At 47.9% G+C, this 23,973-nt stretch overlaps 1 protein-coding gene across 1 annotated transcript in view; it reads right to left on the reverse strand.

Moving 5' to 3' along the window:
* Positions 1–1,906: 1,906 nt before the first annotated feature.
* Gga2 (golgi associated, gamma adaptin ear containing, ARF binding protein 2) overlaps positions 1,907–23,973 on the reverse strand; it is a 31,327-nt gene continuing 9,260 nt past the window's right edge. Inside the window, exons 2-17 of the mRNA XM_090357839.1 lie at positions 22,094–22,178; positions 20,640–20,715; positions 18,994–19,092; positions 17,080–17,203; positions 16,296–16,399; positions 15,475–15,555; positions 14,382–14,519; positions 12,293–12,374; positions 9,104–9,229; positions 8,174–8,296; positions 7,949–7,977; positions 7,529–7,644; positions 6,909–7,066; positions 4,977–5,146; positions 3,932–4,042; positions 1,907–3,422 (exon numbers count right to left, since the gene is read on the reverse strand). Of these exons, the coding sequence (XP_090213965.1) occupies positions 3,312–3,422; positions 3,932–4,042; positions 4,977–5,146; positions 6,909–7,066; positions 7,529–7,644; positions 7,949–7,977; positions 8,174–8,296; positions 9,104–9,229; positions 12,293–12,374; positions 14,382–14,519; positions 15,475–15,555; positions 16,296–16,399; positions 17,080–17,203; positions 18,994–19,092; positions 20,640–20,715; positions 22,094–22,178 (1,733 nt within the window). The 3' untranslated portion in view covers positions 1,907–3,311. The remainder of the gene's footprint in view (positions 3,423–3,931; positions 4,043–4,976; positions 5,147–6,908; positions 7,067–7,528; positions 7,645–7,948; positions 7,978–8,173; positions 8,297–9,103; positions 9,230–12,292; positions 12,375–14,381; positions 14,520–15,474; positions 15,556–16,295; positions 16,400–17,079; positions 17,204–18,993; positions 19,093–20,639; positions 20,716–22,093; positions 22,179–23,973) is intronic.

Here is a 23,973-nt window from a genome sequence, read left to right on the forward strand (position 1 = left end):
CATTTAAAATTTTGATGTTGGAGACTGAGCTCAGAGCTTCATGCATACTATTCAAGCATTCTACCACTGAGCTATAACCAATCTTTAAATCAACATGGATCCTTACATGCCTTCCAGAGCCTTTCATTTGCTAGACAACTACACCCCAACCATATTTTTATTTTGTGTACAGGGTCTTGGCATTATTTTTCAGGACCAATCTCAGACCATGACCTTCCTACCTGCATAGCTGGGATTACAGGTATGCACCAATATACCACCTAGGCTCTTGTGACCACTGCTGAGGATTCATTTCAGTGAGTAGAGCACTCCTGTAGCACAAGTGAGCCCTGTGTTGGCACCCTGAGCAACGTGGCTCATGGCAGCAGACCTGCACTTCATTCGGCAATAGTTCAGAACAGCCTGTGCCACAATAGATGGCCGTATCTCATGGCAGTCTGCTAACTTCAGTAACTTCCCAATTCTCCTTCCTTAACCAAACCCAATTTTGTAGTATAGCATTGTGTACGAACTTAAAAATTTCCTGGTCTCCTGTGTAGAAGTGTGGCCGTACAGCTCACAAGGATAGGATGTGAATATAAACATGAGAGTTCCAGGCCTTTCATTAGGAGGAATGCAGTTTCCTCTCCTTTGTCCTTTTCCTCCTTGACTTACAAGGTAAACACAGGTACAAAGAGCTGAAGGCATCGTGGGGCAGGCTGTGAGGAGTGTCTTAGCCTGGAGTGTTAATAGCAGGCTAGAGCTTAGGTCCCTCGTGACTTGTAAAGCTTGCACTAGTTCGGGTCTGCTTTCAAACTACAGTTTCTTCTTTGTTTTTGTGCCAGTACTAGGGCTTGAACTCTGGGCCACAGGCTCCTGGTTGGCTTTTTCACTCAGGGCTAATGGATCTACTTGAGACACACTTCTACTTGTGGCTTTTTGCTCATTAATTGGAGATAAGTCTTAATAGACTTTTCCTGTGCAGGCTGACCTGCAGAACTCAGTACCTAGGACTACAGGTGTGAGCTACCAGGACCTGTACTATTCCTTTATGAAGCATGGGGTTGGGTATTTGATTAAAACTGTGATTTAAAAAAATATCATTTCTACATATATCAACACAAGGTTTCTGAGCTATTAATTACCTACATAGCTAGAAAATTTTTAATTGCTCTAATAAATGTTGCTGTACCTTGGGTTTTCTTTTGTGCTAGTCCGGGGCTTGAACTCCAGATGTACTTACTGTCCCTGACTTTTTGCTCAAAGTGAGCACTCTATCACTTGAGCCACAGACCCACTTCTTTTAGGTGGTTAATTGGAGATAAGAATTTCCCAGACTTCCCTGCCTAGGCTGGCTTCAAACTGTAATCCTCAAATTCCAACCTACCTGGGGAGCTGGGGTTAAAGGCGTGATCCAACAGGGCACAACTTGTAGTGTTTGTGTTTTGAAGATAACATTGTTTCTGAAGCCAAGATTTTAGCTAAAATATAATTTCTGTGTATCTAAAAAAGAAAATCCTAGCCTCAAGTGTGATGGTACACTAAGAGGACTTTTCTCTCAAGAACTTATTTGGGAAGCCAGGGACTTTTGTCAGAATTATATCTGCAATGGATAGACTTAGAATAAATCATGGGAAGTAAGCCAAGCTCCGAGAGACAAATGGTACATTTTCTCTCATATGTGGAAGCTAGATCTAAAATATACTGGGACATGATAATTCTATACAGTCACACACACAGTGAGACCAAGACGGGATACTCTTAGGAGAGGCACACAAAGGCACAATACCTATGTGCCTCTGATCAAGCAAACAGAGGGTGTCCAAGTTTACCTTTGAACAACAGCATGAAAAGCATCTCTCTTCATGTGCCCACGACACTAGCATTCTGTCATGGCTATAGATAGAAGCCACAAGAACACTCAGTCTTACATGAATCATGTTATCTGCTTTATAACGTTTCACATTGGCTTCAAAATCAGCATGCCTTGATCATCTGTACAACTCTCACCCCCACCAACGACTGTGATAAGATTTCCAGCTGTACGTAGAGGTAAAAGATCAGAATCAAAGTATTGGATCTCATCAGTAAGAACTCCCAACAGCCTTGCTGTTTCTGAGGTAGAATCCTGCCCAGACTCCCAGCCCTTTCCCACCCTCCTCCTACTGCCAACAAGTGGACTTGTTAAATATGCACATCATGTTCATAGCACGTAGTAGGTGTGTATGAGCAGAATCAGATTGGTCAGCCTGAGTTTGCCCTTCAGATTCTAAAGCTCTCCTCTCCAGCTTTCTACAGGGTTCTAGAGCTCTACTTCTGGATGGGACAATGCCAAGATTCCATGACTTCTAACCAGAAAACAGCTTGCTGTGGCCTGTTACCTCTCAGTGCCTTGGCTCCGTATCCACTTGACACCAAGAGGTTGGTTTGCTACGTGGTATTTATTCAATGACATTCTGAATTTAATGACCACCTACATAATTGCTAAACTCTTCTGGCCATCTGCATACCTCAGCTCTCCATCTGGGATTGAGAGGTCAACAAGCCAGGGCTGACCTGCCAGCTGGGGTCTCCAAGGACTAAATGGGGTTCACATTAAAAGACCGCGAAGGGAGCTTGTGAAAGAAGACAGAGAGGATAGACATGGGGGTCCTGAGTCAGGGCCCAGAGGCCTGAGCAAGGCCTGGGGTCAGCTTTGCCCTCTGTCCAGAGGCTCCATCTAAGGGCAATTCTAAGGCACAGTGGTGAAGGACAGGACTGACCAACCAAGTGTGATTTTCTGCTCTGGCAAGTGGCCCCCTTCCTGCAGACAGCGCCAAAAGGTCACTCATTCCACCTAAATTGCTCTGAACACATGCATGCAGCATTCTCAAATGATGGAGACAAGGTCTTCCTTGGAAGAGAGTGCCCAGAGGCCCCTCTGCCCCAAGACCAACCAGGTCCCTCGGAAGGTCCCTGAGAACAGCAGCCTGGGAGCAACCAAGACTTTCAAAGGCTGACAAGGCACAGAGTGGGTGGATGAGAAGGTAACAATCTGGGAGGAAAGCTTTGGTAGAGACAGCAGTGCCCACCAATATGCGGAGACAAGACAGCAGTCAGCCCAGATGGTCATGTGAAACACTTCTACATCTCCCAGCTGCCCCTCCAACACACACACACACACACACACACACACACACACACACACAGTGTCTGCAGAACAGGCCAGAGGTTGGCATGCAGAGCCCGACATCAGGAGAGAACACTTGGCACTCCGCACTAAAGCCCTGGGATGAGAGCCGACAGTGAGAGGAACGGTGACCCAAGTTTAAGCTGAAGGCTCCTCTGGGGAGTTAGGCCACCCCCAAGACAGCCAGGTCTGGAAAGTCTTTCACTTCTCCCACTTCACTGAAGGGCTGTCCACCCTGGTTGAAGGTGAGCTTATACCGTAACCGGATGGGTTCCTGCAACAGAGGGAGGGAAGATGTTAGATTCCAGGGGGAAAGGCAGAAGGTAGGAGATGGTGGGGGACAAGGGGAAGGCGGTCAATTCCAGGGGTAGAAGCTCCCAGAACTGTCTATAGACACAGGGCACACTGGCCTTGCTTCTTTTTTTTTTTTTTTGTTGGTCCTAGGACTTGAAACTCTGGGCCTGGGCAATATCCCTGAGCTCTTCAGCTCAAAGCTACCACCCTAGCCCTTGAGCCACAGTACCATTTCCAGCCTTGCCTCTTTGAGGCCCGTTAAGCTTCCACTAGGAAGACGGGTGTCAGGTCATTATCAAGCTATGATAATCCACCATATATCTTCTTGTGAGTCCCAAAGACAACCAGCCCCGAGCAATAGCTGTCGACTCCTAGCACAGGAACCCACTCGAGATCTTAGAGGCAGGCCTCGGTGTGCCTCTCTCCACTCACAGTCACCCCCTACAGCTTATGGCACCCTTCCCTGCTAAGGCCTCCAGATGTACGTACTTTGTGTGGATTGTCGAGCAGCAGCATCTGGGAGATCACAGCCGGAGGCATCAAAGGGCTGAATGCAGGCAGCTTGGAGCTAGAGGCCGGCTGCAGCTTTACCCGCATGGACTGCCGGGGGAGAGAAGACACATAATCCATCATGTACCACCACCCCTGAGCCCCCCGCAAGCCCCTGCCCCGTGACAGAGTTCATGTAGGCAGAAGCTTGACTCTACCTACTGTTCTAGGAGGAGATAGGATGTGTATGTGTGGGTAGAGGAAAAGAAGCCCTCCAGTGGTAGAGACCCATGGTGGTTTCCCTCCAGTAGCTGAAGGAAAGGAGTCCTAAAGGCCTTTCTTCCATTCACATCTGAACCAATGACAACAGCTGACGTAGTGACAACAGCCCCTAGTGGGCTGAAGTCTCTGTCTCTGTGATCCTGAGCAAATTTTTAATTTCTGAACCTTTGTATAAAACATTTAATAACAGCAGTTGGTAACTACCCAAGACTACCACAGGATTAAAGAATGCAAGTCTTTCTTCCAGGATCTCTTCCTGTTCAGTGATGGTGGAAAGGCTGACTTCCTTTGAAAAGAATGGACACAATGGCGAAGGTCCTCTATGCCCCAGGTCCAAGGTAACACGTGATCTCAACAAGGCCAAGCACAGCCTTGGCCTGAGTAGCCCTTATGCACAACTCAGGCCAGAAGACAGCTTTTAGTTGTCTTAAGAGATAGGCTGGCACACTATATTGATCTCCTGAACTCCTGGGCTCCCAAGGGGCCGGGACTACAGGCATGTGCCACCAACCTGACTGAGCAATTCAATGGGCCAGGTACCATGTAATCCTGAACCAGCTGGTGGTCATTCTCCTGCTCTGTAGTAGACTGTGTGAGAACAGTGCCAAGGAGGAGTCAAGAGATGGGAAGAGCCTCAGGGAATCACTGGAAAACCTGCCAGGATTCGCTTACAGCTGAGGACTGAAAGCCACTCGCATTCCCATGTGATTCCCATTCACAGTTCAGTGAAGATTCTCATTCTGCTGGCCAGCAGAGGGCTCACCTTTGGCACGGCCACTTGAAACATGATGTCCCAGACAGGCTGCGTGGCAGTGCTCATCATGGTCAGCAGTAGGACCTGCACCTCTGGATGGCCAGGGGCCGAGGTCTGTGAGAAGTGCAGCAGAATGCGGAAGCCATTGCGATCATACACGATAACCGGGGGCAGGCTGCCTGAGAGAAGGACCCAACAGAAGGGTTGGTGCAGCTCCAGGGTCCCTGGGGACATGCTGTCCCAACCTTCTCAACTAACCTCTTGCCACTATCAAGGGTTGGGGAGGATTTTGTTGTTGTTTCTGGCCGGTCCTGGGGCTTGAACTCAGGGCCTGGGCTTTTTGTCTCTGTGCTCAAGACCAAGTGCTCTACTACTTGACCCACAGCGCCACTTCCAGCTTTTTTCTGTTTATGCAGTACTGAGGAATTGAACCCAGGGCTGCATGCATGCTAGGCATGCACCCTACCACTAAGCCATATTCCCCAGCCCCCATCAGTGGTTTAAAAGAGATAACATTATGGTTAAAATAATGCATAAACACTTTAGAAAACAGAATATTACAAAGAATTTTTTTAAAAAGCAAAGAGGCTTGTTTCATTCTTTCACACCTCCACATTCTAAAACAAAAAGAAGCCAGTTGCTCGTGGCTCAAGCATATAATCCTAGCTACTCAGGAGGTTGAGATCTGAGAACTGCTGTTCAAAGCCAGCCAGTCTGTGAGACTCATCTCCAATTAACCACCAGAAAAGTGGAAGTGGAGCTGTGGATCAAAGTGGAAGAGAAAGTCTTGAGCAAGAGCTCAGAGACAGTGCCCCAGGCCCCGAGTTCAAGCTCCCTAACTGACCAAAATAAACAGTAAAGAAAGCAAGTATTGAATCAATGTGTAAGGAAATTTCAATGGAAATTGTAAAAAAAAAAAAAAAAAGTTTTAATTTACCAGAAAAGTAATTATAACATATTTGGGGAGAGGAGGAATACATGGTTTTTAAATGAAAATATTATAATAAAACTATTTTCTGGAATATATGCTAAATTTTCTTTAATTTTTAAATTTTCTGGTCCTGGGGCTTAAATTATAAAAACATACAATACTTCCAGGTACCAGTGGCTCACTGGTGGGGCCTTTTAGTTTTCTTCTGGAGCAGAAGTAATACCCACTTTTATGAGTATCTGGTTGACTCCCTCTTCCTTTTTGTTTTTCTTGTGAGTCCTAGGGTTTGAACTCAGGGCTTGGGTGCTGTCTCAGAGCCTTTTTACTCAAGGCTAATGCTCTACCATTTGAGCCACAGCTTCATTTCTGGTTTTTTAGTGGTTAATTGGAGAGAGTGTCACAGACTTTCCTGTCTGGGCTAGCTTTGAACTGTGTTCCTCAGATCTCAGCCTCCTGAGATTATAGAATTCCCCCAGGATTACAGATGTGAGCAATCAGTGCCTGGCTCCCTCCTCCTCTTTGCTGGCCATATGAAACATGCATTCTTGAATCCCAAAGGTGAACATCACATCCCTAAGCATACTTCATCAGGGGTGGGCCCAGGGGCTCACATCTGTCACTACAGATAAATATGCAGAATTCAAAAAATTTATGAGGCCCCAGTTTAACCAGGACGATAGCAGCCCAGACTGGCCTGAGAAAAAAATAAAACCCTATCTGAAGTATAATGAAAGGAAAAGAGTCTGGAGGTATGGCTCAAGGGATAGAGTACCTGCTGCCTCAGAAGCACAAGTCACAACCCAGTACTGACATAATACATATACATAATATATATACACAGACACATAGATATGTATATATGTATATCTATAAATATGTGGGGGAGGGGTAGCAAGAAAGCCGCTGTTTACCCTCTGCCTCTGGCAAGCTGACCACCCTTTCTTCCCTATGATAAGAGGGAAGACCAGGAGGCTACCAACGAGAAGAAAAGCAGGAACCACAGTACTTACTAGGCTTCACAGACTCCAAAGGTACAAACACCTGAGCTAGAGGTGTGTTCTGTGCTGCTGGGGAAGAGGCCAGGGAGCCAGCCTCCCAGGACCAGCCTGGGGAGGCCTTGGTACCTGGTGGCACTTCCTTGGGAATACTTTTCTGTGGCACATAATTCCTACAAAGAGAACAAATAAAACTCAAGAATCCCTAGAATCCATGATTCGGCTTTCTCAAGAACAAGGTAAGAAAGGGAAACACACAATATTCACACAGAAGGAATAACGGACCTCTAACACATAGACTTACAGCCAGTAAGGAGGATGGGGCAAACGGGGGCCCAAAGAAAACCCATGACATGAAATGGCTGGATGGAATGTATTTTGTAAAAGCCAGCTACAATAATGCACTACATTATTTTTATGGACTAGCACTTAGGACCTCTTCTTACATATATTTTCCCCTAAATCTTATATAACTCCTGGAAATCCCAGCCAGAGCACGTAGGTTGGGTTGAGACCAGGAAATGGGGAAGCGACACATTGCACTGGACAGTAAGAGGATGATGCTCTGTGGCTGCTGGCTTCCTATGCCACCCTGGCCCTTACAGCATACGCAGAAGCCCAACCCAAAGACTCACAAGGACCCTGGAGAGAGCTGTGGCGAGAGGAGATCCAGCAAGTTCCTGTCTCCAGAAGGGCTCTGCAGGCCCCCCTCTTGAGGATTCTTCTCCTTGCAGCAACTCGGACTAACAACCTGTCAAAGAAGAAGCAGGATGAGGGGAGGGGAGGAAGGATCACTAGCCGTGTTAACACAGGTGCTGCAGCCCTAGCTTAGTTGTGTGCCTGGTGAGGGAGGAGAGAGTGCAGAGCAGGGGACATCAGAACACATCTCTAGGAAGGGGGCAGGAAAGGTTTGCTGCAGACTGAGTGAGCTCTGGCCCCCCAAACCCTCCAGCGGCTCCTGTAGGTCTCTTGATATCCAGCAATCACCTCTCCTCTGGGGCAAGTGCTTAGAGACCCTCCCTGGCCCCTCTCACCACTAGCTAGAGCTTCCTTACCTTGCTCAGAACAGGAGCATCACTGATCCCTGGAAGAGAGAAACAGAGTGAGCGGGGACAAGAAACCATGACACAGCTGCCCTCCCTGGACATTGAAGAAAAACTAATGGTCAGTGGACACAGCAAACTTGAGGGGACTTTTTTGCCCCTCAAAAGCAAGCCTGTGCTCCCCACTCCCTACTCAGCCCTACTCACCACTCCTTGTTCACTCTGCATGGCTCTCACCTAAGGCTGCCAGGTCCTGATGAAGCAAGGAAGGAGCCCCTGGCCCAGCCTGGCCACATGCACTGCTCATCTCCAGGTCGATCAGGGGGCAGTTCTTGCTACAGCCTATGGGATTCTGAAAGACTAGAAATAAAAACACAAGATTAGATAAGGTTAGACAAGCAATCCCACCCTCAACCCTCAAACACCACCCACAGCAGCTGGGCATCTGGACAGAGCCAGGACTGGAGTCAGGACCAGGGGACAGCCTTCCTGCTGAAACTGCACTGTCCTCTCAGTGACTCATGAGCCCAGGCCTCAGCAGATTCTGGTTTCTTCTCCAACTTGAAGGCCGTTAGAGGTTTATGAGCAGGTATGTCATGTCACCTACCCAGATCCCAGACCTAGCACAGCAGCGCCTACGAAGATACCAACCCCAACTCTTTAGAGGCTATAAGACTCAGCCCCAAGCGGTCTTCCCCTGTCACCCTAAGCAGTTCTGGGGCTTCAACTAAGGACCTTACACATCCTAGCAGGCATTTTACCAAGGAAGCCATGCCCACAGCGTCTTTCTGCTTCGTTATTTTTCAGGTGAGATCTTGGACTTTTGCCTGGATCTGGCCTTAAGGACCAGGATCCACCTACCCTTACCTCACATACAACGGGGATTACAGGTGTGACCCATCGTGCTTGGCATGCCAAACAGCCCCTGTCCAGAAATACTATGATATAAATGCCTTATATTTCTTTATTACATTATTGGGATAAAACCTAGAACATTGTGCTAGGCAAGTGCTGAGCTAAGGAAAACTATTTCTGGGATCTGTAGCTCTTAAAGGGGATAGAGACAGGTCTCTTTTCTGTGCCATAGCCACTCCACACCCCTCTGGCCCTGCGCTCAGGACTTGCAGACAGTGGCTGGCAGAAGGCAGAGAAGCTCCTGGCGCGTACCTCTGGAGACAGGAATGTCTCCCACTGAGCCAGGGACTGTGTTCCCAAAGGTGACTCGGCCCTCCATCACCTGTTTGTACAGCAGAACTCCCTGGGTGAGGAGGTCATTGGCCTGGAGAATCTCCGCTGAAGGAATGAGAGAACAAGAACCCCGGGTGAGCAGCACTCCCTGTGTTTCTCAGCCAATGCTCCTAGCAGCCCTCGTGAGCTGAGTGACAGAGGCTCACACTTGCGATTCTAGCTACTCAAGAGGTTGAGCCCTGAGTGTCCAGATCTGAGATTTGAAGCCAGTCTAGCAGGAAAGTCTCCATGACTCATCTCCAGTTATCCACTAATAAGCTGGAAGCAGAGATGTGGCTCAAGTACTTGTGGGATAGCCTTGAGCAAAAAAGCTCAGGGACAGCACCCAAGCCCCAAGTTCATGCCTCAGTATAGACACACACATTTAAAAAAAAAAAGGGGGGGGGGCGGGAGTTTGGCCTAGTGGTTAAAGTGCTTGCCTAACATGCACAAAGACCTGGGTTCGATTCCTCGGTACCACATACATACAAAAAAAAAAAAGCTGGAAGTGGTGCTGAGGCTCAAGTGGTGGAGCTCTAGCCTTGAGAAAGTCCAAGGACAGTGCTCAGGCCCTGAGCTCAAGCCCAGGACTGGCAAAAAAAAAAAAAAGGCAGTCCTCACACCAGGCTGAGCACACTCAAACCCCAGCACGTGAGAGGGCCCTGCCAGCCCTTGTCACTCAACCTGAGTCACTCTATGCTCTCAAAAGAGAAAACAAATTCTCCAGCATGCTCTCACCACTACCAAGCTGACATGATTGCTCAAAATGCTGCTCTTTAGGGGACGAAAAGGAACGCTTCATTTTTAGGTGAAAACTAAAATCCAATCCCAGCATGCAGGAGGCTGAGGCAGTGAAAATTGTTTTAGCCTACATAGGAACCTGTTTTAAAAGCAAACAAACCAAAAGAGGCATCATGTCGATGTAAATGCAAATATGAAAAGAATTCTGAGGGCAGTCTGAAACACAAAATCAGCTTTTGAGCCTATCAGTTCAACAGGAATGTAAGTACAAAACGAATTTTCCCTGTAAGAATTGGCATCCAAATTGAATGTATTTAAATGGTACCTACACACCTGGATTCTGAAACTGCCCAAGCATGAATGACCTAAAATGGAGTCTCTCTTGGGAGACTAACAGAATAACACTCACAGGCCAAAGTGTCATACACTACTTCTCAGGAACGGTCTAGTGCTAACTCTGATTCTAACTTTCATGTTCCTCAAATGTTTGGCTGCCAAAGGAGGCTGTAAACTGCCCTCGAGGCAGAATTGAGTCTAACTATAGGTCCACTATGTAACTAAACCTAGGCTTTAGCTCTCAATCCTCTTGCCTCCACCTTTTGAGTGTTAGCATCGCAGACCTGGGACAACACACCTGCTAAATATATGAGTCTTATGGACTTTCCTGGCCAGGTTGGCTTTGAACCACAATCCTTAGATCTCAACTTTCTGAGTAGCTAGGATCACAGCATAAGCCAATAGAGCTAGCCACCCCCACACAGCTTCCCACTTAATCCTCTTCCCTTTGCTGAGGCAAAATCTGATCAAGTCCCTATCCAAATGAGAAGTATAAGAAATAAAATGGAAGTGGAGAGGCCAGGAGTTTGGCCTAGTGGCAGAGTGCTTGCCTAGCATGCATGAAGACCCAGGTTCAATTCCTCAGTACCACATACATAGAAAAAGTCAGAAATAGTGCTGTGGCTCAAGTGGTAGAGCACTAGCCTTGAGGAAAGTCCAAGGACAGTGCTCAGGCCCTGAGTTCAAGCACCAGGACTCTGGGGAGTTGGAGGTGGGGATAGAAATGGAAGGACAGAGGGCGAATGTAGCAGTAGTACATACTAGACATTATATAACTTGTGGGTGGGGACAGGAGGGAAAAAGTTGGAGAGATCAAGAGGAGTAACATTCAAAAACCAATGTACTATGTAGGGTGTTGTGGCTCATGTTTGTAACCCCAACTACTCAAGAGGCTGAGATCTGGGGCCAGGAGTTTGGCCTAGTGGTAGAGTGCTTGCCTAGCATGCACGAATACCCAGGTTCGATTCCTCGGCACCACATACATAGAAAAAAGCTGGAAGTGGTGCTGAGGCTCAAGTGGTAGAGCTCTAGCCTTGAGAAAGTCCAAGGACAGTGCTCAGGCCCTGAGCTCAAGCTCAGGACTGGCAAAAAAAAAAAAAAAACAAAAAAAAAAACCAAAAAAAAACCCCCAAAAGTGGCACTGTGGCTCAAGGGGTAGGGTGGTAGCCTTGAGCAAGCTCAGGGAGAATACCCAGGCCCAGAGTTCAAGTCCCATCACCGACAAAAAAAAAATGTACTCTTTACCTGACTTATATAATTGTAACCCCTTTGTACATCACATCACATACAATAATAAAAATTTGGAGGGGGAGGGCCAAGAGTTTGGTCTGGTGGTAGAGTGCTTGCCCAGCATGCAGGAAGACCTGGGCTTGATTCCCACATACATGGGGAAAAAAAGCCAGAAGTGGTCTTGTGGCTCAAGTGGTAGAGCTTGATCTAGCCTTGAGAAAGCCCAAAGCCAGTGCTCAGGCCCTGAACCCAAGCCCAGGACTGCAAAAATAATAATAATTAAAAATAAAAAAAATAATAAAAATTTATTAAAAAAATAAAAACACAGAGCCAGGAGTTTGGCCTAGTGGTAGAGTGCTTGCCTAGCATGCACGAAGACCCAGGTTCAGTTCCTCAGTACCACATACCTAGAAAAAGGGGTGCTGTGGCTCAAATGGTAGAGCTCTAGCCTTGAGAAAGCCCAAGGACAGTGCTTAGGACCTGAGCTCAAAACCAGGACTGGCAATAAATAATAAATGAAATAAAATAAAAACACAAACATTCAACAGGCCTGCAAACGGCAAAATGGAATGAGATCCAGAGAACTTTCCCAGGGACCCATTTGTCTTGGCCTGCTTCTCAATGCTCTGTGAGGCTGCTCACACACCTAAAGCCTAGTAAGCACTCTCCCCTGTCCAACCTTTCAGATCTGTTCCTTGTTTAAGTCCAGATTCTTCTGGAAGTCACACCTTCTCAGCCCAACCACTGCCCCAGGACCCAGAGGGCCCTCATCCTGCCCCTGTCCCCGCAGCTGTTTAGCACTTGGGGAACCAGAGCCCTCACCGAGCGCGTCATCGTCATCCGTGGTATCACTCGCCAGCCGGAACAGAGTAGGCCGCAGCTTCTCACACCTTTCATACACCACCTGGAAAACACAGCCTGGTTCACACAGTCCCAGGACCACACAAGGTCCCAAACCCCAGCACTCAAGCAAGCAGCGGTCCTGCTGCATGGTAGACTCTTCAGGCTGTTCCAGATTCATAACAGAGTTGAAGTAACGTGTTTTGCAAAGTCTAGGCTTACTGTGTATGGGGTGTGTGTGTGTGTGTGTGTGTGTGTGAAGTATATGTGTAAGAAGGCTTGAACTCAGGGCTTCCCACTTTCTCACTTGAGCTATACCTCCACTTTCAGCTTTTTGGTGCTTAATTGGAGATAAATGTCTTATAGTTTTTTCCATTCTGGCTGGCTTTGAATTGAGACAGTCAGATCTCAGCTTCCTGCTGATTTTTTTTTTTTTTGCCAGTCCTGGGCTTGGGCTCAGGGCCTGAGCACTGTCCTTGGACTTTCTCAAGGCTAGAGCTCTACCACTTGAGTCTCAGCACCACTTCCGGCTTTTACTATATATGTGGTACTGAGGAATCGGACCCGGGTCTTCGTGCATGCTAGGCAAGCACTCTACCACTAGGCCAAACTCCCGGCCCTCCTGCTGATTTTTTAAAGAAGTTTATGAGTAGAGCACACTGATGGGTCACACATGGAATCCTAGCTGCTCAGGAGGCTAAGATCAAAGGATTGAGATCAAAAGACTATATTGCCCAGCCTAGGGCAGTACAGTAAGGTCTGAGAAATTCCATCCCTAATTAATCAGCAAACTGTCAGACTGGAGGTGTGGCTCAATGGATAGGGTACCAGCTGTGAGTGAAAAAACAAAACAAAAAATAAACAAGAACTCAAAGCCCTAAGTAAAAGGTCTTCTAAAAAGTGAAACATTTAATTCAGGAAATACCATTATGTCTTCCTGAGGCCCGGTATACCACTGTTGTGAGAGCTTCCAGTTCCAAGTGTCTTGTGACCATCTCAAGCCCTTAGCAACTCACACTGCTTCATGGTCTGCTGCTGAGGAATATAAGCTCCCCTTCTCTCTGCTTCCCTCCTTCAAAGGAGTGCAAAGAACTAAGGTAACCTGCCAGGTCTCCCCTACCTGCTGCCTCTCTCTGGCCCCTTTGCTGGGAGGGAAGCTGTCCTGCACTGACCTTCCTGATGTGAGCTCACTCTGAGAGGAGGCAGGTCCTGCAAATGACGCCTGGATAGAGCTTAGAAACCTGACCCTTTACCTGCCACCTAGACCAAGTGTTTCTCCCACTGTTCAATCCAATCATGGCTGGGAGCTGGGGTAGATGTACAAACCAAGTTGGCCACATTGAATTCTCACAAGTTTGTAACTGGAAGATTGTAGTTCACTGCGGCCAATACTGTAAAATGGAAGGACAGGCAAACAAAGGAGCCAAAAAGCCATCTCTCCTGGAATGGAGAGAAGACTGAGGTGGGCCTGCAGGGGGTGCTGTAGAGCCCTAAAAACTAGGAGCATGGTCACTAGTGATGTGGCTCAAGGGGTAGAGTGGCAGCCATGAGCAAGAAAGCTGAGCAAAAATGTGAAGTACTGAGTTCAAGCCCCAGTGTCAACACCAAAAGATAAATAAATAAGTAAATAAATAAAATTTTGGCTTTGAACATGGCGATCACACAAGTAGGTGCTACCCAAGAGAACCACAGAGACTGTTCACTCAGCATTCTGCACATCACTGCTTAGGACCACTTAATCTATGCCCACCCAAAGGTGGAAACCACCAGTCATAGCAAGCAGATGTGCGCACGCGTCCAGAGACGCATACACAAGCTGGGAAAAAGTAACAAGGGTATGCTCTATCATTCCATCTACAGGAGTCTGATAAAAATTGAAAGGAAATCGGTGACTGCCAAGGGATGGGGAACAGAGGGAGGAAGAGACTGAGGAAATTGGGGGACAACAGTCACATTTCCTGTCTTCATCTGACAATGAGTACAGGATCAAGCATGTGAATGGCACTTTTAGGAGAGGTACAGGCTCCGGGACTACTGTCCTGGTACCTGCAGGGTTCCTAGTGTCAGGTACCTGCAGAGCCTCCTGGTCCGGCGGGGCCTGGCCTGGCCTGCGGTATGTGCTCAGCATCTCCCGCAGCACCTTCACGTGACTTCGTACCTCTTCCACCGCACTCACCCTCTTGGATACCTTCTCTGATTTTTCCTGTTCCTTTAGGGAGAAAGAAGAGGACCCAGTGTGAGCAAAGCCCCGGATGATGCCTGAACATGAGATGGGAAGGGAGCAAAGTAAGTTTTTAGAACACTAAGTGAACAGGGCTCACTGTGTTGTGAGGAAGGCACTCCGGGACTCCTGGGGGGAAGGGGGGTGTGCAGTGAATGTAACATGGTGGCCTTGAGATCCACTCCTTTCCATCTCAGACTTTCTGTAAGAACTGACCCTTCCAGGCACTGGTGGCTCATGCCTGTAACCCTAGCTACTCAGGAGGCTGAGATCTACAGATCATGGTTCAAAGGCATCTGGGGCAGCAGTTTGAGATTTTTATCTCCAATGAATCACCCAAAACCTGAAAGTGGAGCTCTGGCTCCAAGTGGTAGAGTGCCAGCAAAAACAAGTGAGCTTAAAAAAGCTCAGGGAGGAAGTGGTACTGTGGCACTAGCCTTGAGCTGAAGAGCTCAGGGACAGAGCCCAGAGTTCAAGCCCCATGACTGACAAAAAAAAAAAAAAACAAAAACAACTCCAGGGAGGGGTTGGGAGTGTGGCCTAGTGGTAGAGTGCTTGCCTAACATGCATGAAGCCCTGGATTCAATCCCTCAGTACCACATACACAGAAAAGGCCAGAAGTGGTTCTGTGGTTCAAGTGGTAGAGTGCTAGCTTTTAGCAAAAGAAGCTCAGGGACAATGCCCAGGCTCCAAGTTCAAGCCCCATGACTGGCAAAAAAAAAAACCAGACCCAAATTTGCCGCCGCCACCACCATCAATCCATCAATGGAACAGGAGAATGTTTTGAGTGTGTAGACAAAGCAGCTGAAGTCACAAGAGCATGACTGCTGCCCTTCGGGGGATCAAGGCTCCCCTGTCACAGACTGGAGATAGGCAGTCCTTCTCTTCTGACACTCTGCTCCTGCCCTCCAGCATGGTACCTAGGGAACGAAGGAGTGCTCACCTCCTTGACCAGGTGCTTGATGAGCCGGTTTGCGGCCTGGAGGTCCTCGGGGTGGCTGCTCTTGAGAAGTCTCGTCAGCAGCTGAAGAGAACAGAGAGGGAGTGAAGTAGGGAGGTGCAGTGGAATTGGAGCCAATGCTGCCCCAACAATCTGTGTGCTACTGTATAAAGCTGCCACAGTGAGACAGGACCGACAGGGCACGGGGCCAATCCCGAAAGACCACTGGTTATCACGGGGTGGGACATGGGAGGACAATAGGCTCTAGGGATGTCTGGGCCCCCTTCCAGCCTGTAACAGCTGACATGCACAAGGCCCATGATATGTGATAGGACAGACTCCATGGTCCACTCTGGGTCCCAAGGACTGGCAAGACACCTGGCACACAGGCTAGTCAACACAAGCTTAGAGGACTAGAGGCAGGAACTGCAGGGACAGAGCTTCTCCCATGTTCTGAGATCACGCCACACTATCTACAAATGTCACATCGTAGCAGAAGAGGAGCCGGAACGGGAGATAACCCAGACTCCAGCCCAGCCTTGCTCACTCTGCACACAGTGGCCTGAGAGGACACTGAACAGGTGCAGCTGGAAGGAGCGCCTACCAAGCACAGATGTGTCCTAACAGAGCCCCCAATCCGCAGTCACCAAAACACAATGACCACAGGGGACAGAATCACGCCTCCTGGCTACTTGACAGCTAAGTCTGTTGCAGGGCAGGGGGCTTGCTCTTCTACCTCCCCACAGTCCACACTCATTCTCACAGACCACAGAGCATCTGAAGTTTCCCAGGAAAGGCACCAAGGTCACGGAGCAGTTTCTTACCTTCGACTTTTCTTCATCAGCATCAAAGATGGCGCTCTTGGGCCAGGGGGAAGGTGGAGGCAAGATTTTATCCATAGGCAGTTTTGGGTCTTGCTTTATGATTCCTAAAATATGCAGCGCACTAAGTTCAGACATGGACACAGTGCTCCTGACTTTGATGTGATCCAGAACAAAGTTCAGGAAGCCCTGGTTCCTGATACACTAGGAAACCATCAACAGCCTGCTTAGACAGGGAGCTCAGTGGTAGAGCTTTGCCAAGTCTGCTCAAAGCCTGAGCTCCATTCCCCAACACCTGCCCAGAGTAAAATACTTCCAGCAAGAAAGAAACACCATTCTCCAGGGAGGAACCATGCCCTGACTGGGAAAGGATTGACCACCCAAACCCTAAGATCCATAGCCGGCTAGGGATGGATACTGAGTCAGAACAGACTGCCCTCAGCCTCCTGAGGCTAACGCTGTAGGGAAGAGAATGGAGGGGGGAAAAAAGCACCTTTCCTGGACACAGGGCAGCAAGAAGGGGAACAGGGACTCAGAAAAACTCCAGTAAGTCAGTGCCTAACCTAAATACCAGCAATTGCTGTGGAAATCTGAAGGCTGCTGGCACTGTGGAGGTAACCAGAGCAACTGCATAACAGCCTACTCTCTATCCATCAGAAGGAAGCGTGGCCTATGACAAGAGCTACCGGCTTGTTAACTTGGTCCCTATTGTCCTCCACAAAATGGTCCCTTTCCATATACGACGCCTACAAAGAGAGGGCAGAGGGCCTTAGGAACACAGCTGGACCTTGCTTCTTCAGCATCTGATAGGCATCTCGGATCTTGATGTCCTCAGGAAACCAGACAGTCCAACTGAAGAGGATCTCGATGACACGACCTTTCACTTTTTCTGTGGCCCATGCGCCCAGGTACTGAGGAGGAAGGAGACAGAGAGTAGAAGGCCCTGAGACCACCTGGCTATCATTCCCAGCCAAGAGGTACTCCTGAGGTCCAGAGTATGAATTGTTCCACATTCAAGCCAGGCTACAGCCCATCTACAACACTGGAATAGTCATTTTTGACTAAGGATAGAATCTTTAAAAAATGTGGGGGGGGGGGAGGCAGGGAGTTTGGCCTAGTGGTAGAGTGTTTGCCTAGCATGCACAAAGACCCGGGTTCAATTCCTCGGTACCACATACATAGAAAAAAGTCAGAAGTGGTGCTGAGGCTCAAGTGCTAAAGCTCTAACTTTGAGAAAAGTCCAGTCCTAAGCTTAAGCCTGGGACTGGCACAAAAACAAAAACCTTGTGGCATTTCCTCAGTGATAATGGTGTTTTGTTATTTCAAACAAGTCTCCTTGGGTTGTAGCTGAGTTTACAGTAATGATTCTTCATGGGGTGCTTCAATAGTCACCAAAGACTAGCCACAGCATTAGATAGGTAGAATGTTTTAGCCTGATTCCTTGGCCTTTGTGCACTCCTCTGTGTGTGTGTGTGTGTGTGTGTGTGTGTATGCTGGAGGCAGCATTCCAGCAGGCAGGCAAGGACTTCCGCAGTCCTGTTTCATAACAGTTTGAGAGAAACACAAAGCCAGCAGGTCTGGAGAGCTCACTGCCTGGTGAGCTATGCCACTCCAGGAGGGCACAAGCACAGATCCCAAAGTGGGTACAGGGTGCCCATGAGGGTCACGTCCATTCCTACACTTGATGATGAAGCAAAATGCCAACAGGTTGGGGGTGTGGGGGAGGGTAAAAGGCACCAAGACATGTGAAAGAGTATCAATGTATGTGAATTAATGCACCTTCTATATGGCAAATATCATGTAACCCTTTTATTAATTACAATAAAAAATGAAAAAAAATGCCAACCGGTGATGGTAGATCACACCTGTAATCCTAGCTACTCAGGAGGCTAAAATCTGAGGATCTTAGTTCAAAGCCACTCTGGGCAAGAAAATCTGAGACTCTTATCTCCAATTAACCACTGAGGGAAAAAAATTAGACATGGTACTGTGGTTCAAGTGGTATAGTGCTACCCTTGAGCAAGAGCTCAAGGATAGTGAATTTAAGCCCTAAGTCTAGCACAAAAAAGAGAAAGGAAAAAAAGCAGAGTGCCTTCCTGTGAGCTGTCTGTGACTCCAGTGAGCTATACAAGGAGGCAGGTGGTAATGAGTGGTGCACAAATGCCTGCTTACTAGATGCCAAAGCTCAGGGTTGGCACCCGAAGCACTTAATGTACAGTGAGCTCTTAATGTGCAGGGTATAGGTACAACATGTAACCCCACACAGGGCTTGAAGTCAACTGCAATGGATCAGAGAATTGCTGGCTCCAGAGTCAGGGCTCAATTGATGATTCTGTGGGAGTGGCCAGGCTGACAGATGAAGGAGAAATTGTGTAGAGGACGAGGCTGGAGGCAACAGGACACTTAATCATACCTAAGCTCACAGGATCTCTACCAGAACTTCAGGCCTCCAAGCTGGTGGCACACAACTCCAAAATAGGTGGCCACTTTCAAGGGGGAAATAAGGAAATGCTAACTAATAAGGGGCAGGGGCAGCTGACAAGCAGGACCATATCCCCACACCTTGCAGAGGAAACAGCACACCCGTGCTGGACTTCTTCCTGCTGTAGCAGGGAGGTACTGCACATGCGTGGACACTGCTCTGTGCAGCCACAGGACCTTGAAAGTAGGGGGCAACAGAGGCCAAATCCTGGGCACTCACCTTTGGAGACAACACCTTGATCAGCTCATTCAGGAAGCGGAACTTGGCCACCTCATTATGGAACTTCTCTCCACAGTGGTTCATGCAGGTCTCCAGCACCTGAGGACATGGGTCCCCAGTGAGGGAAAGCCAGTGGCTCTAGGACTCACCTTTTGCTAAGGAGCACGGGGTAACATATGGTATAGCTCACTCCTCCAAAAGCGTCACAGCTCCCCCACCCCCGGCAAGCCCACCACGGATGCTTGATCCTTGAATCAAGAGGCAAATGCCAGCTGAGTCCAGGAAGTAGCTTAGTGGGTTGGAAGAGGGTCCATCCTGAGGCTATCTCACTCAAGAGGACTTCTAAGCAGGTGACTATGGGATGAGAATCATGTTCTCCCCAGAGGTGGACACAACAAGCTGATCCTGACTGGCCTCTGGTTCTTCAAATGTCCAATCTGGGGTGTTGTTTTTCTCTTTATGCATCACTAAAACTTGAACCTAGGGCTTGGTGACTGTTTCTTTTTTTTTTTTTTTTTTTTGGCTCAAGGTTGATATGCTGCCATTTGTGCTATACTTCTACTTCAGGTTTTTTGGTGGTTAATTGGTGATAAGTCTCTCAAGTCTGTTAGCTTAGGCTGGCTTCAAACCTTGATCCTCAAATCTCAGCTTCTTAAATAGCTAAGATTACAGGTGTGAGCCACCAGTGTCAGCTTTTTGTTGTTGTTTTTTCCTTTTAGACAGAGGGTCTCACTTTGTAACCCAATCTATCCTCAGTCACCGTATCTCCAACTTTTTTTTTTTTAAGATATTAATTGGGGGGCCGGGAGTTAGGCCTAGTGCTTGCCTAGCATGCATGAAGACCCGGGTTCGATTCCTCGGTACCCCACATACATAGCAAAAAGCCAGAAGTGGTGCTGAGGCTCAAGTGGTAGAGCTCTAGCCTTGAGAAAAGTCCAAGGACAGTGCTCAAGCCCTGAGCTCAAGCCCAGGAGTGGCAAAAAAAAAAAAAAAAAAAAAAAAAAAAAAGATATTAATTGGGGAGGCTTATGCCTATAATCCTAGCTACTCAGCAAGTGGAGAACTGTAGATGAAGGTTCAAAGCCCACTGGGGTAGGAAAGTCTACAAGACTCTCATCTGTAATTAACCAGCAGAAAACTGAGAAATAAAGGTATGACTCAAACTGGCAGAGTGCTAGCCTTGAGCAGAAAGGCTCAGGGACAATTCCAGACCTTGAGTTCAAGCCCCATGGGTGACCAAAAACAAAAACAAAGGTATTAATTGGCTTTGTTTCTAATTCTAGAATTGGACAGCATTTTATTTCATAAAACAAAATAAGTGTTCCTGTGTATAACACTGGGCCCAAAGCCAGGCATGGTACTGCAGCTGCTGCCTCCCCACACAGGCCAAGGCCCTCATCTAGCCACTTTGTTCATTTCTGTTACTTATTACTTGCCAGAACAAGCAGAAATAAAACATTCTCAGTGCAGCTCACTAGAAACAGATCTGAGGGACACTCCTGCCTGTTGTTAGAGGCCTGTGAAGCTGAAAGGCTCCAATGGCACACAAAGATGGCACAGAGAGGCCTGGGGCAGAGGTAAAGACCCCCTAGCTTCTTCCTAACACTGGGATAGGAAAGACTAAGGCCGAGGAACAATCGACTTACCGTCAAGGCATAAAGAGCTTCCTTCTCTTGTGGAGACTGGATCTTGTGGGCCAATAGCCAGGGTGCATGGGTTGGCCTAAAGGGAAGAAAGGCATAGAGGAGAGCACTAACCAGTCTGGCTGCATGTAGATAAAGTCACCTATTTTTCAGGAGCTATTATCCCAAAGCAGAGGTATAATGCTGCATATAACATCTGCTCTCCAATGCCCCAGTCAGGGACTAACTCTCACCCACTTGTGTTGTGAACCTTCCAGGTCTCCCTCTGCCAGGCCCACCCTCCTCTTGATCAGCCTACCCGAGAACTCCAGCCACAACTACCACAGTACCCTCTGTTCCACCCCAGTGGCTATGTAAACAGTAGAACAGAGAGTGTCAACAGAGTGAGGGCACATTCCAGAACAGCTGGGCACCTGGGTGAGTGACAACTCCTCACAGTCTCTCCAGGGGTTTTGGAAACAAACTCAAGAAAACCTCACCCTGGGCTGGGCTGAGCTGGGGCTAAGTGGTGGAGAGAATGCTTAACATGCATGGGGCACTGGGCTCAATAAATAAATATCAATAGTTGCAAACAACTTTCTTTTTTCTTATTGCTGTTGTTGGTTGTGGGGCTGGAACTCTGGGCCTGGGCACTGTTCCTGAGCTCTTCAGCTCAAGACTAGTGCTCTGCCATTTGAGCCACAGTGCCACTTCATGTTTTCTGGTGGTTAAGTGAAGGTAAGAGTCTCATAGACTTTAATGCTCAAGCTGGCTTTGAACTGTGATCCTCAGATCTCAGCCCCTGAGTAGCTGGGATTATAGGTGAGTCACTGGCCCCTGGACAAACTACTTTTTAAAAAAGCAAAATGAAGTCAGATACCAGGAGCATATAATCTTAGCTACTCAACAGGCAGAAATATGATAATCATAGATCAAAGCCAGTTGAGAAAAGCAAGTCCCATTAGACTCTTATCTCCAATTAATTATCAAAGCCTAACTGGCTCAAGCCTTAAGAGAAAAAGCTCAGGGACAGAGGCCTATGCCCTGAGTTCAGCTCCAAATAGACACCCCCCCAAAAAACAACAACAACAAAAAGCAACATGAATTTGCTGATTTTAGAAAAACACTGTGAAGGGGCTGAGAGTATGGCCTAAATCTGTTTGATTCCTTGGTACCACATACACAGAAAAAACTGGAAGTGGTACTGTGACTAAGTGGTAGAGCACTAGCCTCGAAAAAGCTCAAGGACAGTGCCCAGGCCCTGAGTTTAAGTTCCAGGACTGGGGAAGGAAGGAAGGAAGGAAGGAAGGAAGGAAGGAAGGAAGGAAGGAAGGAAGGAAGGAAGGAAGGAAGGAAGGGAGGGAGGGAGGGAGGGAGGATGAATGAAGAGGATCTCAAGTGCTCACTAGTCAGTCTCAAGAGACCCAGGCCTGTGCTCAGCATGGGTGACAGTCAGTTGTGCTTGTGTGTAACCTTACCCATTGGGGTCGGTGTTTACTTGCTCACAGAAATTCTGGATAGCTGACCAATCCTGTTCCAATGCGCTTGGGTCCGTGGCTTTGTCTATGAAGGAAACATGTATAAACACACACATAAGCATAAACATGGGGGTGGAGGGCTGTGACATTACCCTTAGAGGAGACTGGAGTGGGCAGAAGGCTGATAGGGGCAGAAGCAGATCTGTGGTACTCACCATCATGAGGCACCCCGTCTGGTACATGACACACCTTTACTGAAGATGGCCAAGTGTGCACATGAGTGTAATATCCCAGCCATTTTGGGGAGACCTGGAACCCCTCCAACCCCCACCCCCAGTAGAGTCACCAGCACTCAGTGAACTGAGCTAGGAGTCATTTTAATAGCAGTGTAGTGACCGCTCTCCCCCTTTGGGCTGATAGAGAGCAGCCTTGAGCTTCAATGGGGCTGAGCTTTAAAGGTAAATCCCACATGCAAGAGATCATGGCTACATGATCTCCAGGACTGGCAAAATTAATTAATTAATTAACCACAAGGATGAAACCACACTCAAGTCGTCAAGCAGGTTAAGCACTTGGGGTATACTCAAGTCATGTGCCCATGCCTGGACAGCCAGTCAAAGGCCACACCCACTGACAAAGGGGAGCAAAGACACCCCACATGTACTCCCTCCACTGGCCCAAGTCTCAAAACTTTCTCTCTACTACTATCTGGGTCCCAACTCAGATGTCCCACTTTCAAAAACACCTCCTCCACTTCTTTTTTTAATCTACAGCACAAAACAGAAGCTATTTTTAACTCAGTTTTTTTTTTTTTTGAGACAGTTTCCCTGTTGCCAAATGAATGTTGCCCCAGTCTCAGTCTCCCAAGTCTCTAGGACTAAAGGCATGTGTCCCGATGCCCAGTTAAAACTCTGCTATTTTATCTGTCCCTCCCCCATGTTACAGTGAGGCTCTCAAGCCCCACCCCTCATCAGTCACAATGTCCCCAGGCTCTCCCTCATGGGACTGTCACGGGATTAAAGTAGATAGTGTCTAAAGTGTCCAGCACAGTCACAGAGAAGGAGAAAAGTATCCAATAAAGAGAGGACTGGAGGGACTTGGGGATGTAGCTCAGTGGTAGACCACTTGCCCACACATGCCTGGGACCAAAAGTGCAGGGAAAAAAAAGAAAAAAATAGCTCATACTCAGGAGGTTAAAAATCTAAGGACCTCAGCTCAAAGCCAGCTTGGGCAGACCAATTCAAGAGACCTTTAGCCAACTAACCAGAAAAAAGTCAGAAGTAGGGACTGTGAGTTTGGCCTAGTGGTAGAGTGCTTGCCTAGCATTCATGAAAACCCGGGTTCGATTCCTCAGTGTCGTATACACAGGAAAAAAAAAAAAAAAAAAGCTGGGAGTGGTGCTGTGGCTCAAGTTGTAGAGCTCTACCCTTGAAGGAAAAAAAAAAAAAAAAAAAAAAACCCAAGGCCAGTGCTCAGGCCCTTAGCCCAAGTCCAGGCACAAAAGAAGTAGAAATTTGACTCAAGTAGAAAGCTCCAGCTTGGGGTGAAAAAGCCAAACAAGAGTGTCACAGGTGCTTGTCTTGGGACCATTAGTGTAGCCTAGTGATAGAGTGCTTGCCTAGCATGCACAAAGTCCTGGGTTCGATTCTTCAGCACCACATACACAGAAAAAGCCAGAAGTGGTGCTGTGGCTCATATGGCAGAGTGCTAGCCTTGAGCAAAAAAGTGTCCAAGGAGCCCGGCACGGTGGCTCATGCCTTTAATTGTACAGGAGGCTGAGATCTGAGGTTTACAGTTCAAGGCCAGCTGTGTGGCTCTTATCTCCAATTAAGCACCAGAAAACCAGAAGTGGCGCGGTGGCTCAAGAGGTAGGGCGGTAG

The sequence above is a fragment of the Megascapheus bottae genome, chromosome 25 (genome assembly GCF_031878675.1).
Source record: "Megascapheus bottae isolate mThoBot1 chromosome 25, mThoBot2.hap1, whole genome shotgun sequence".
Taxonomy (NCBI): Eukaryota; Metazoa; Chordata; class Mammalia; order Rodentia; family Geomyidae; genus Megascapheus; species Megascapheus bottae.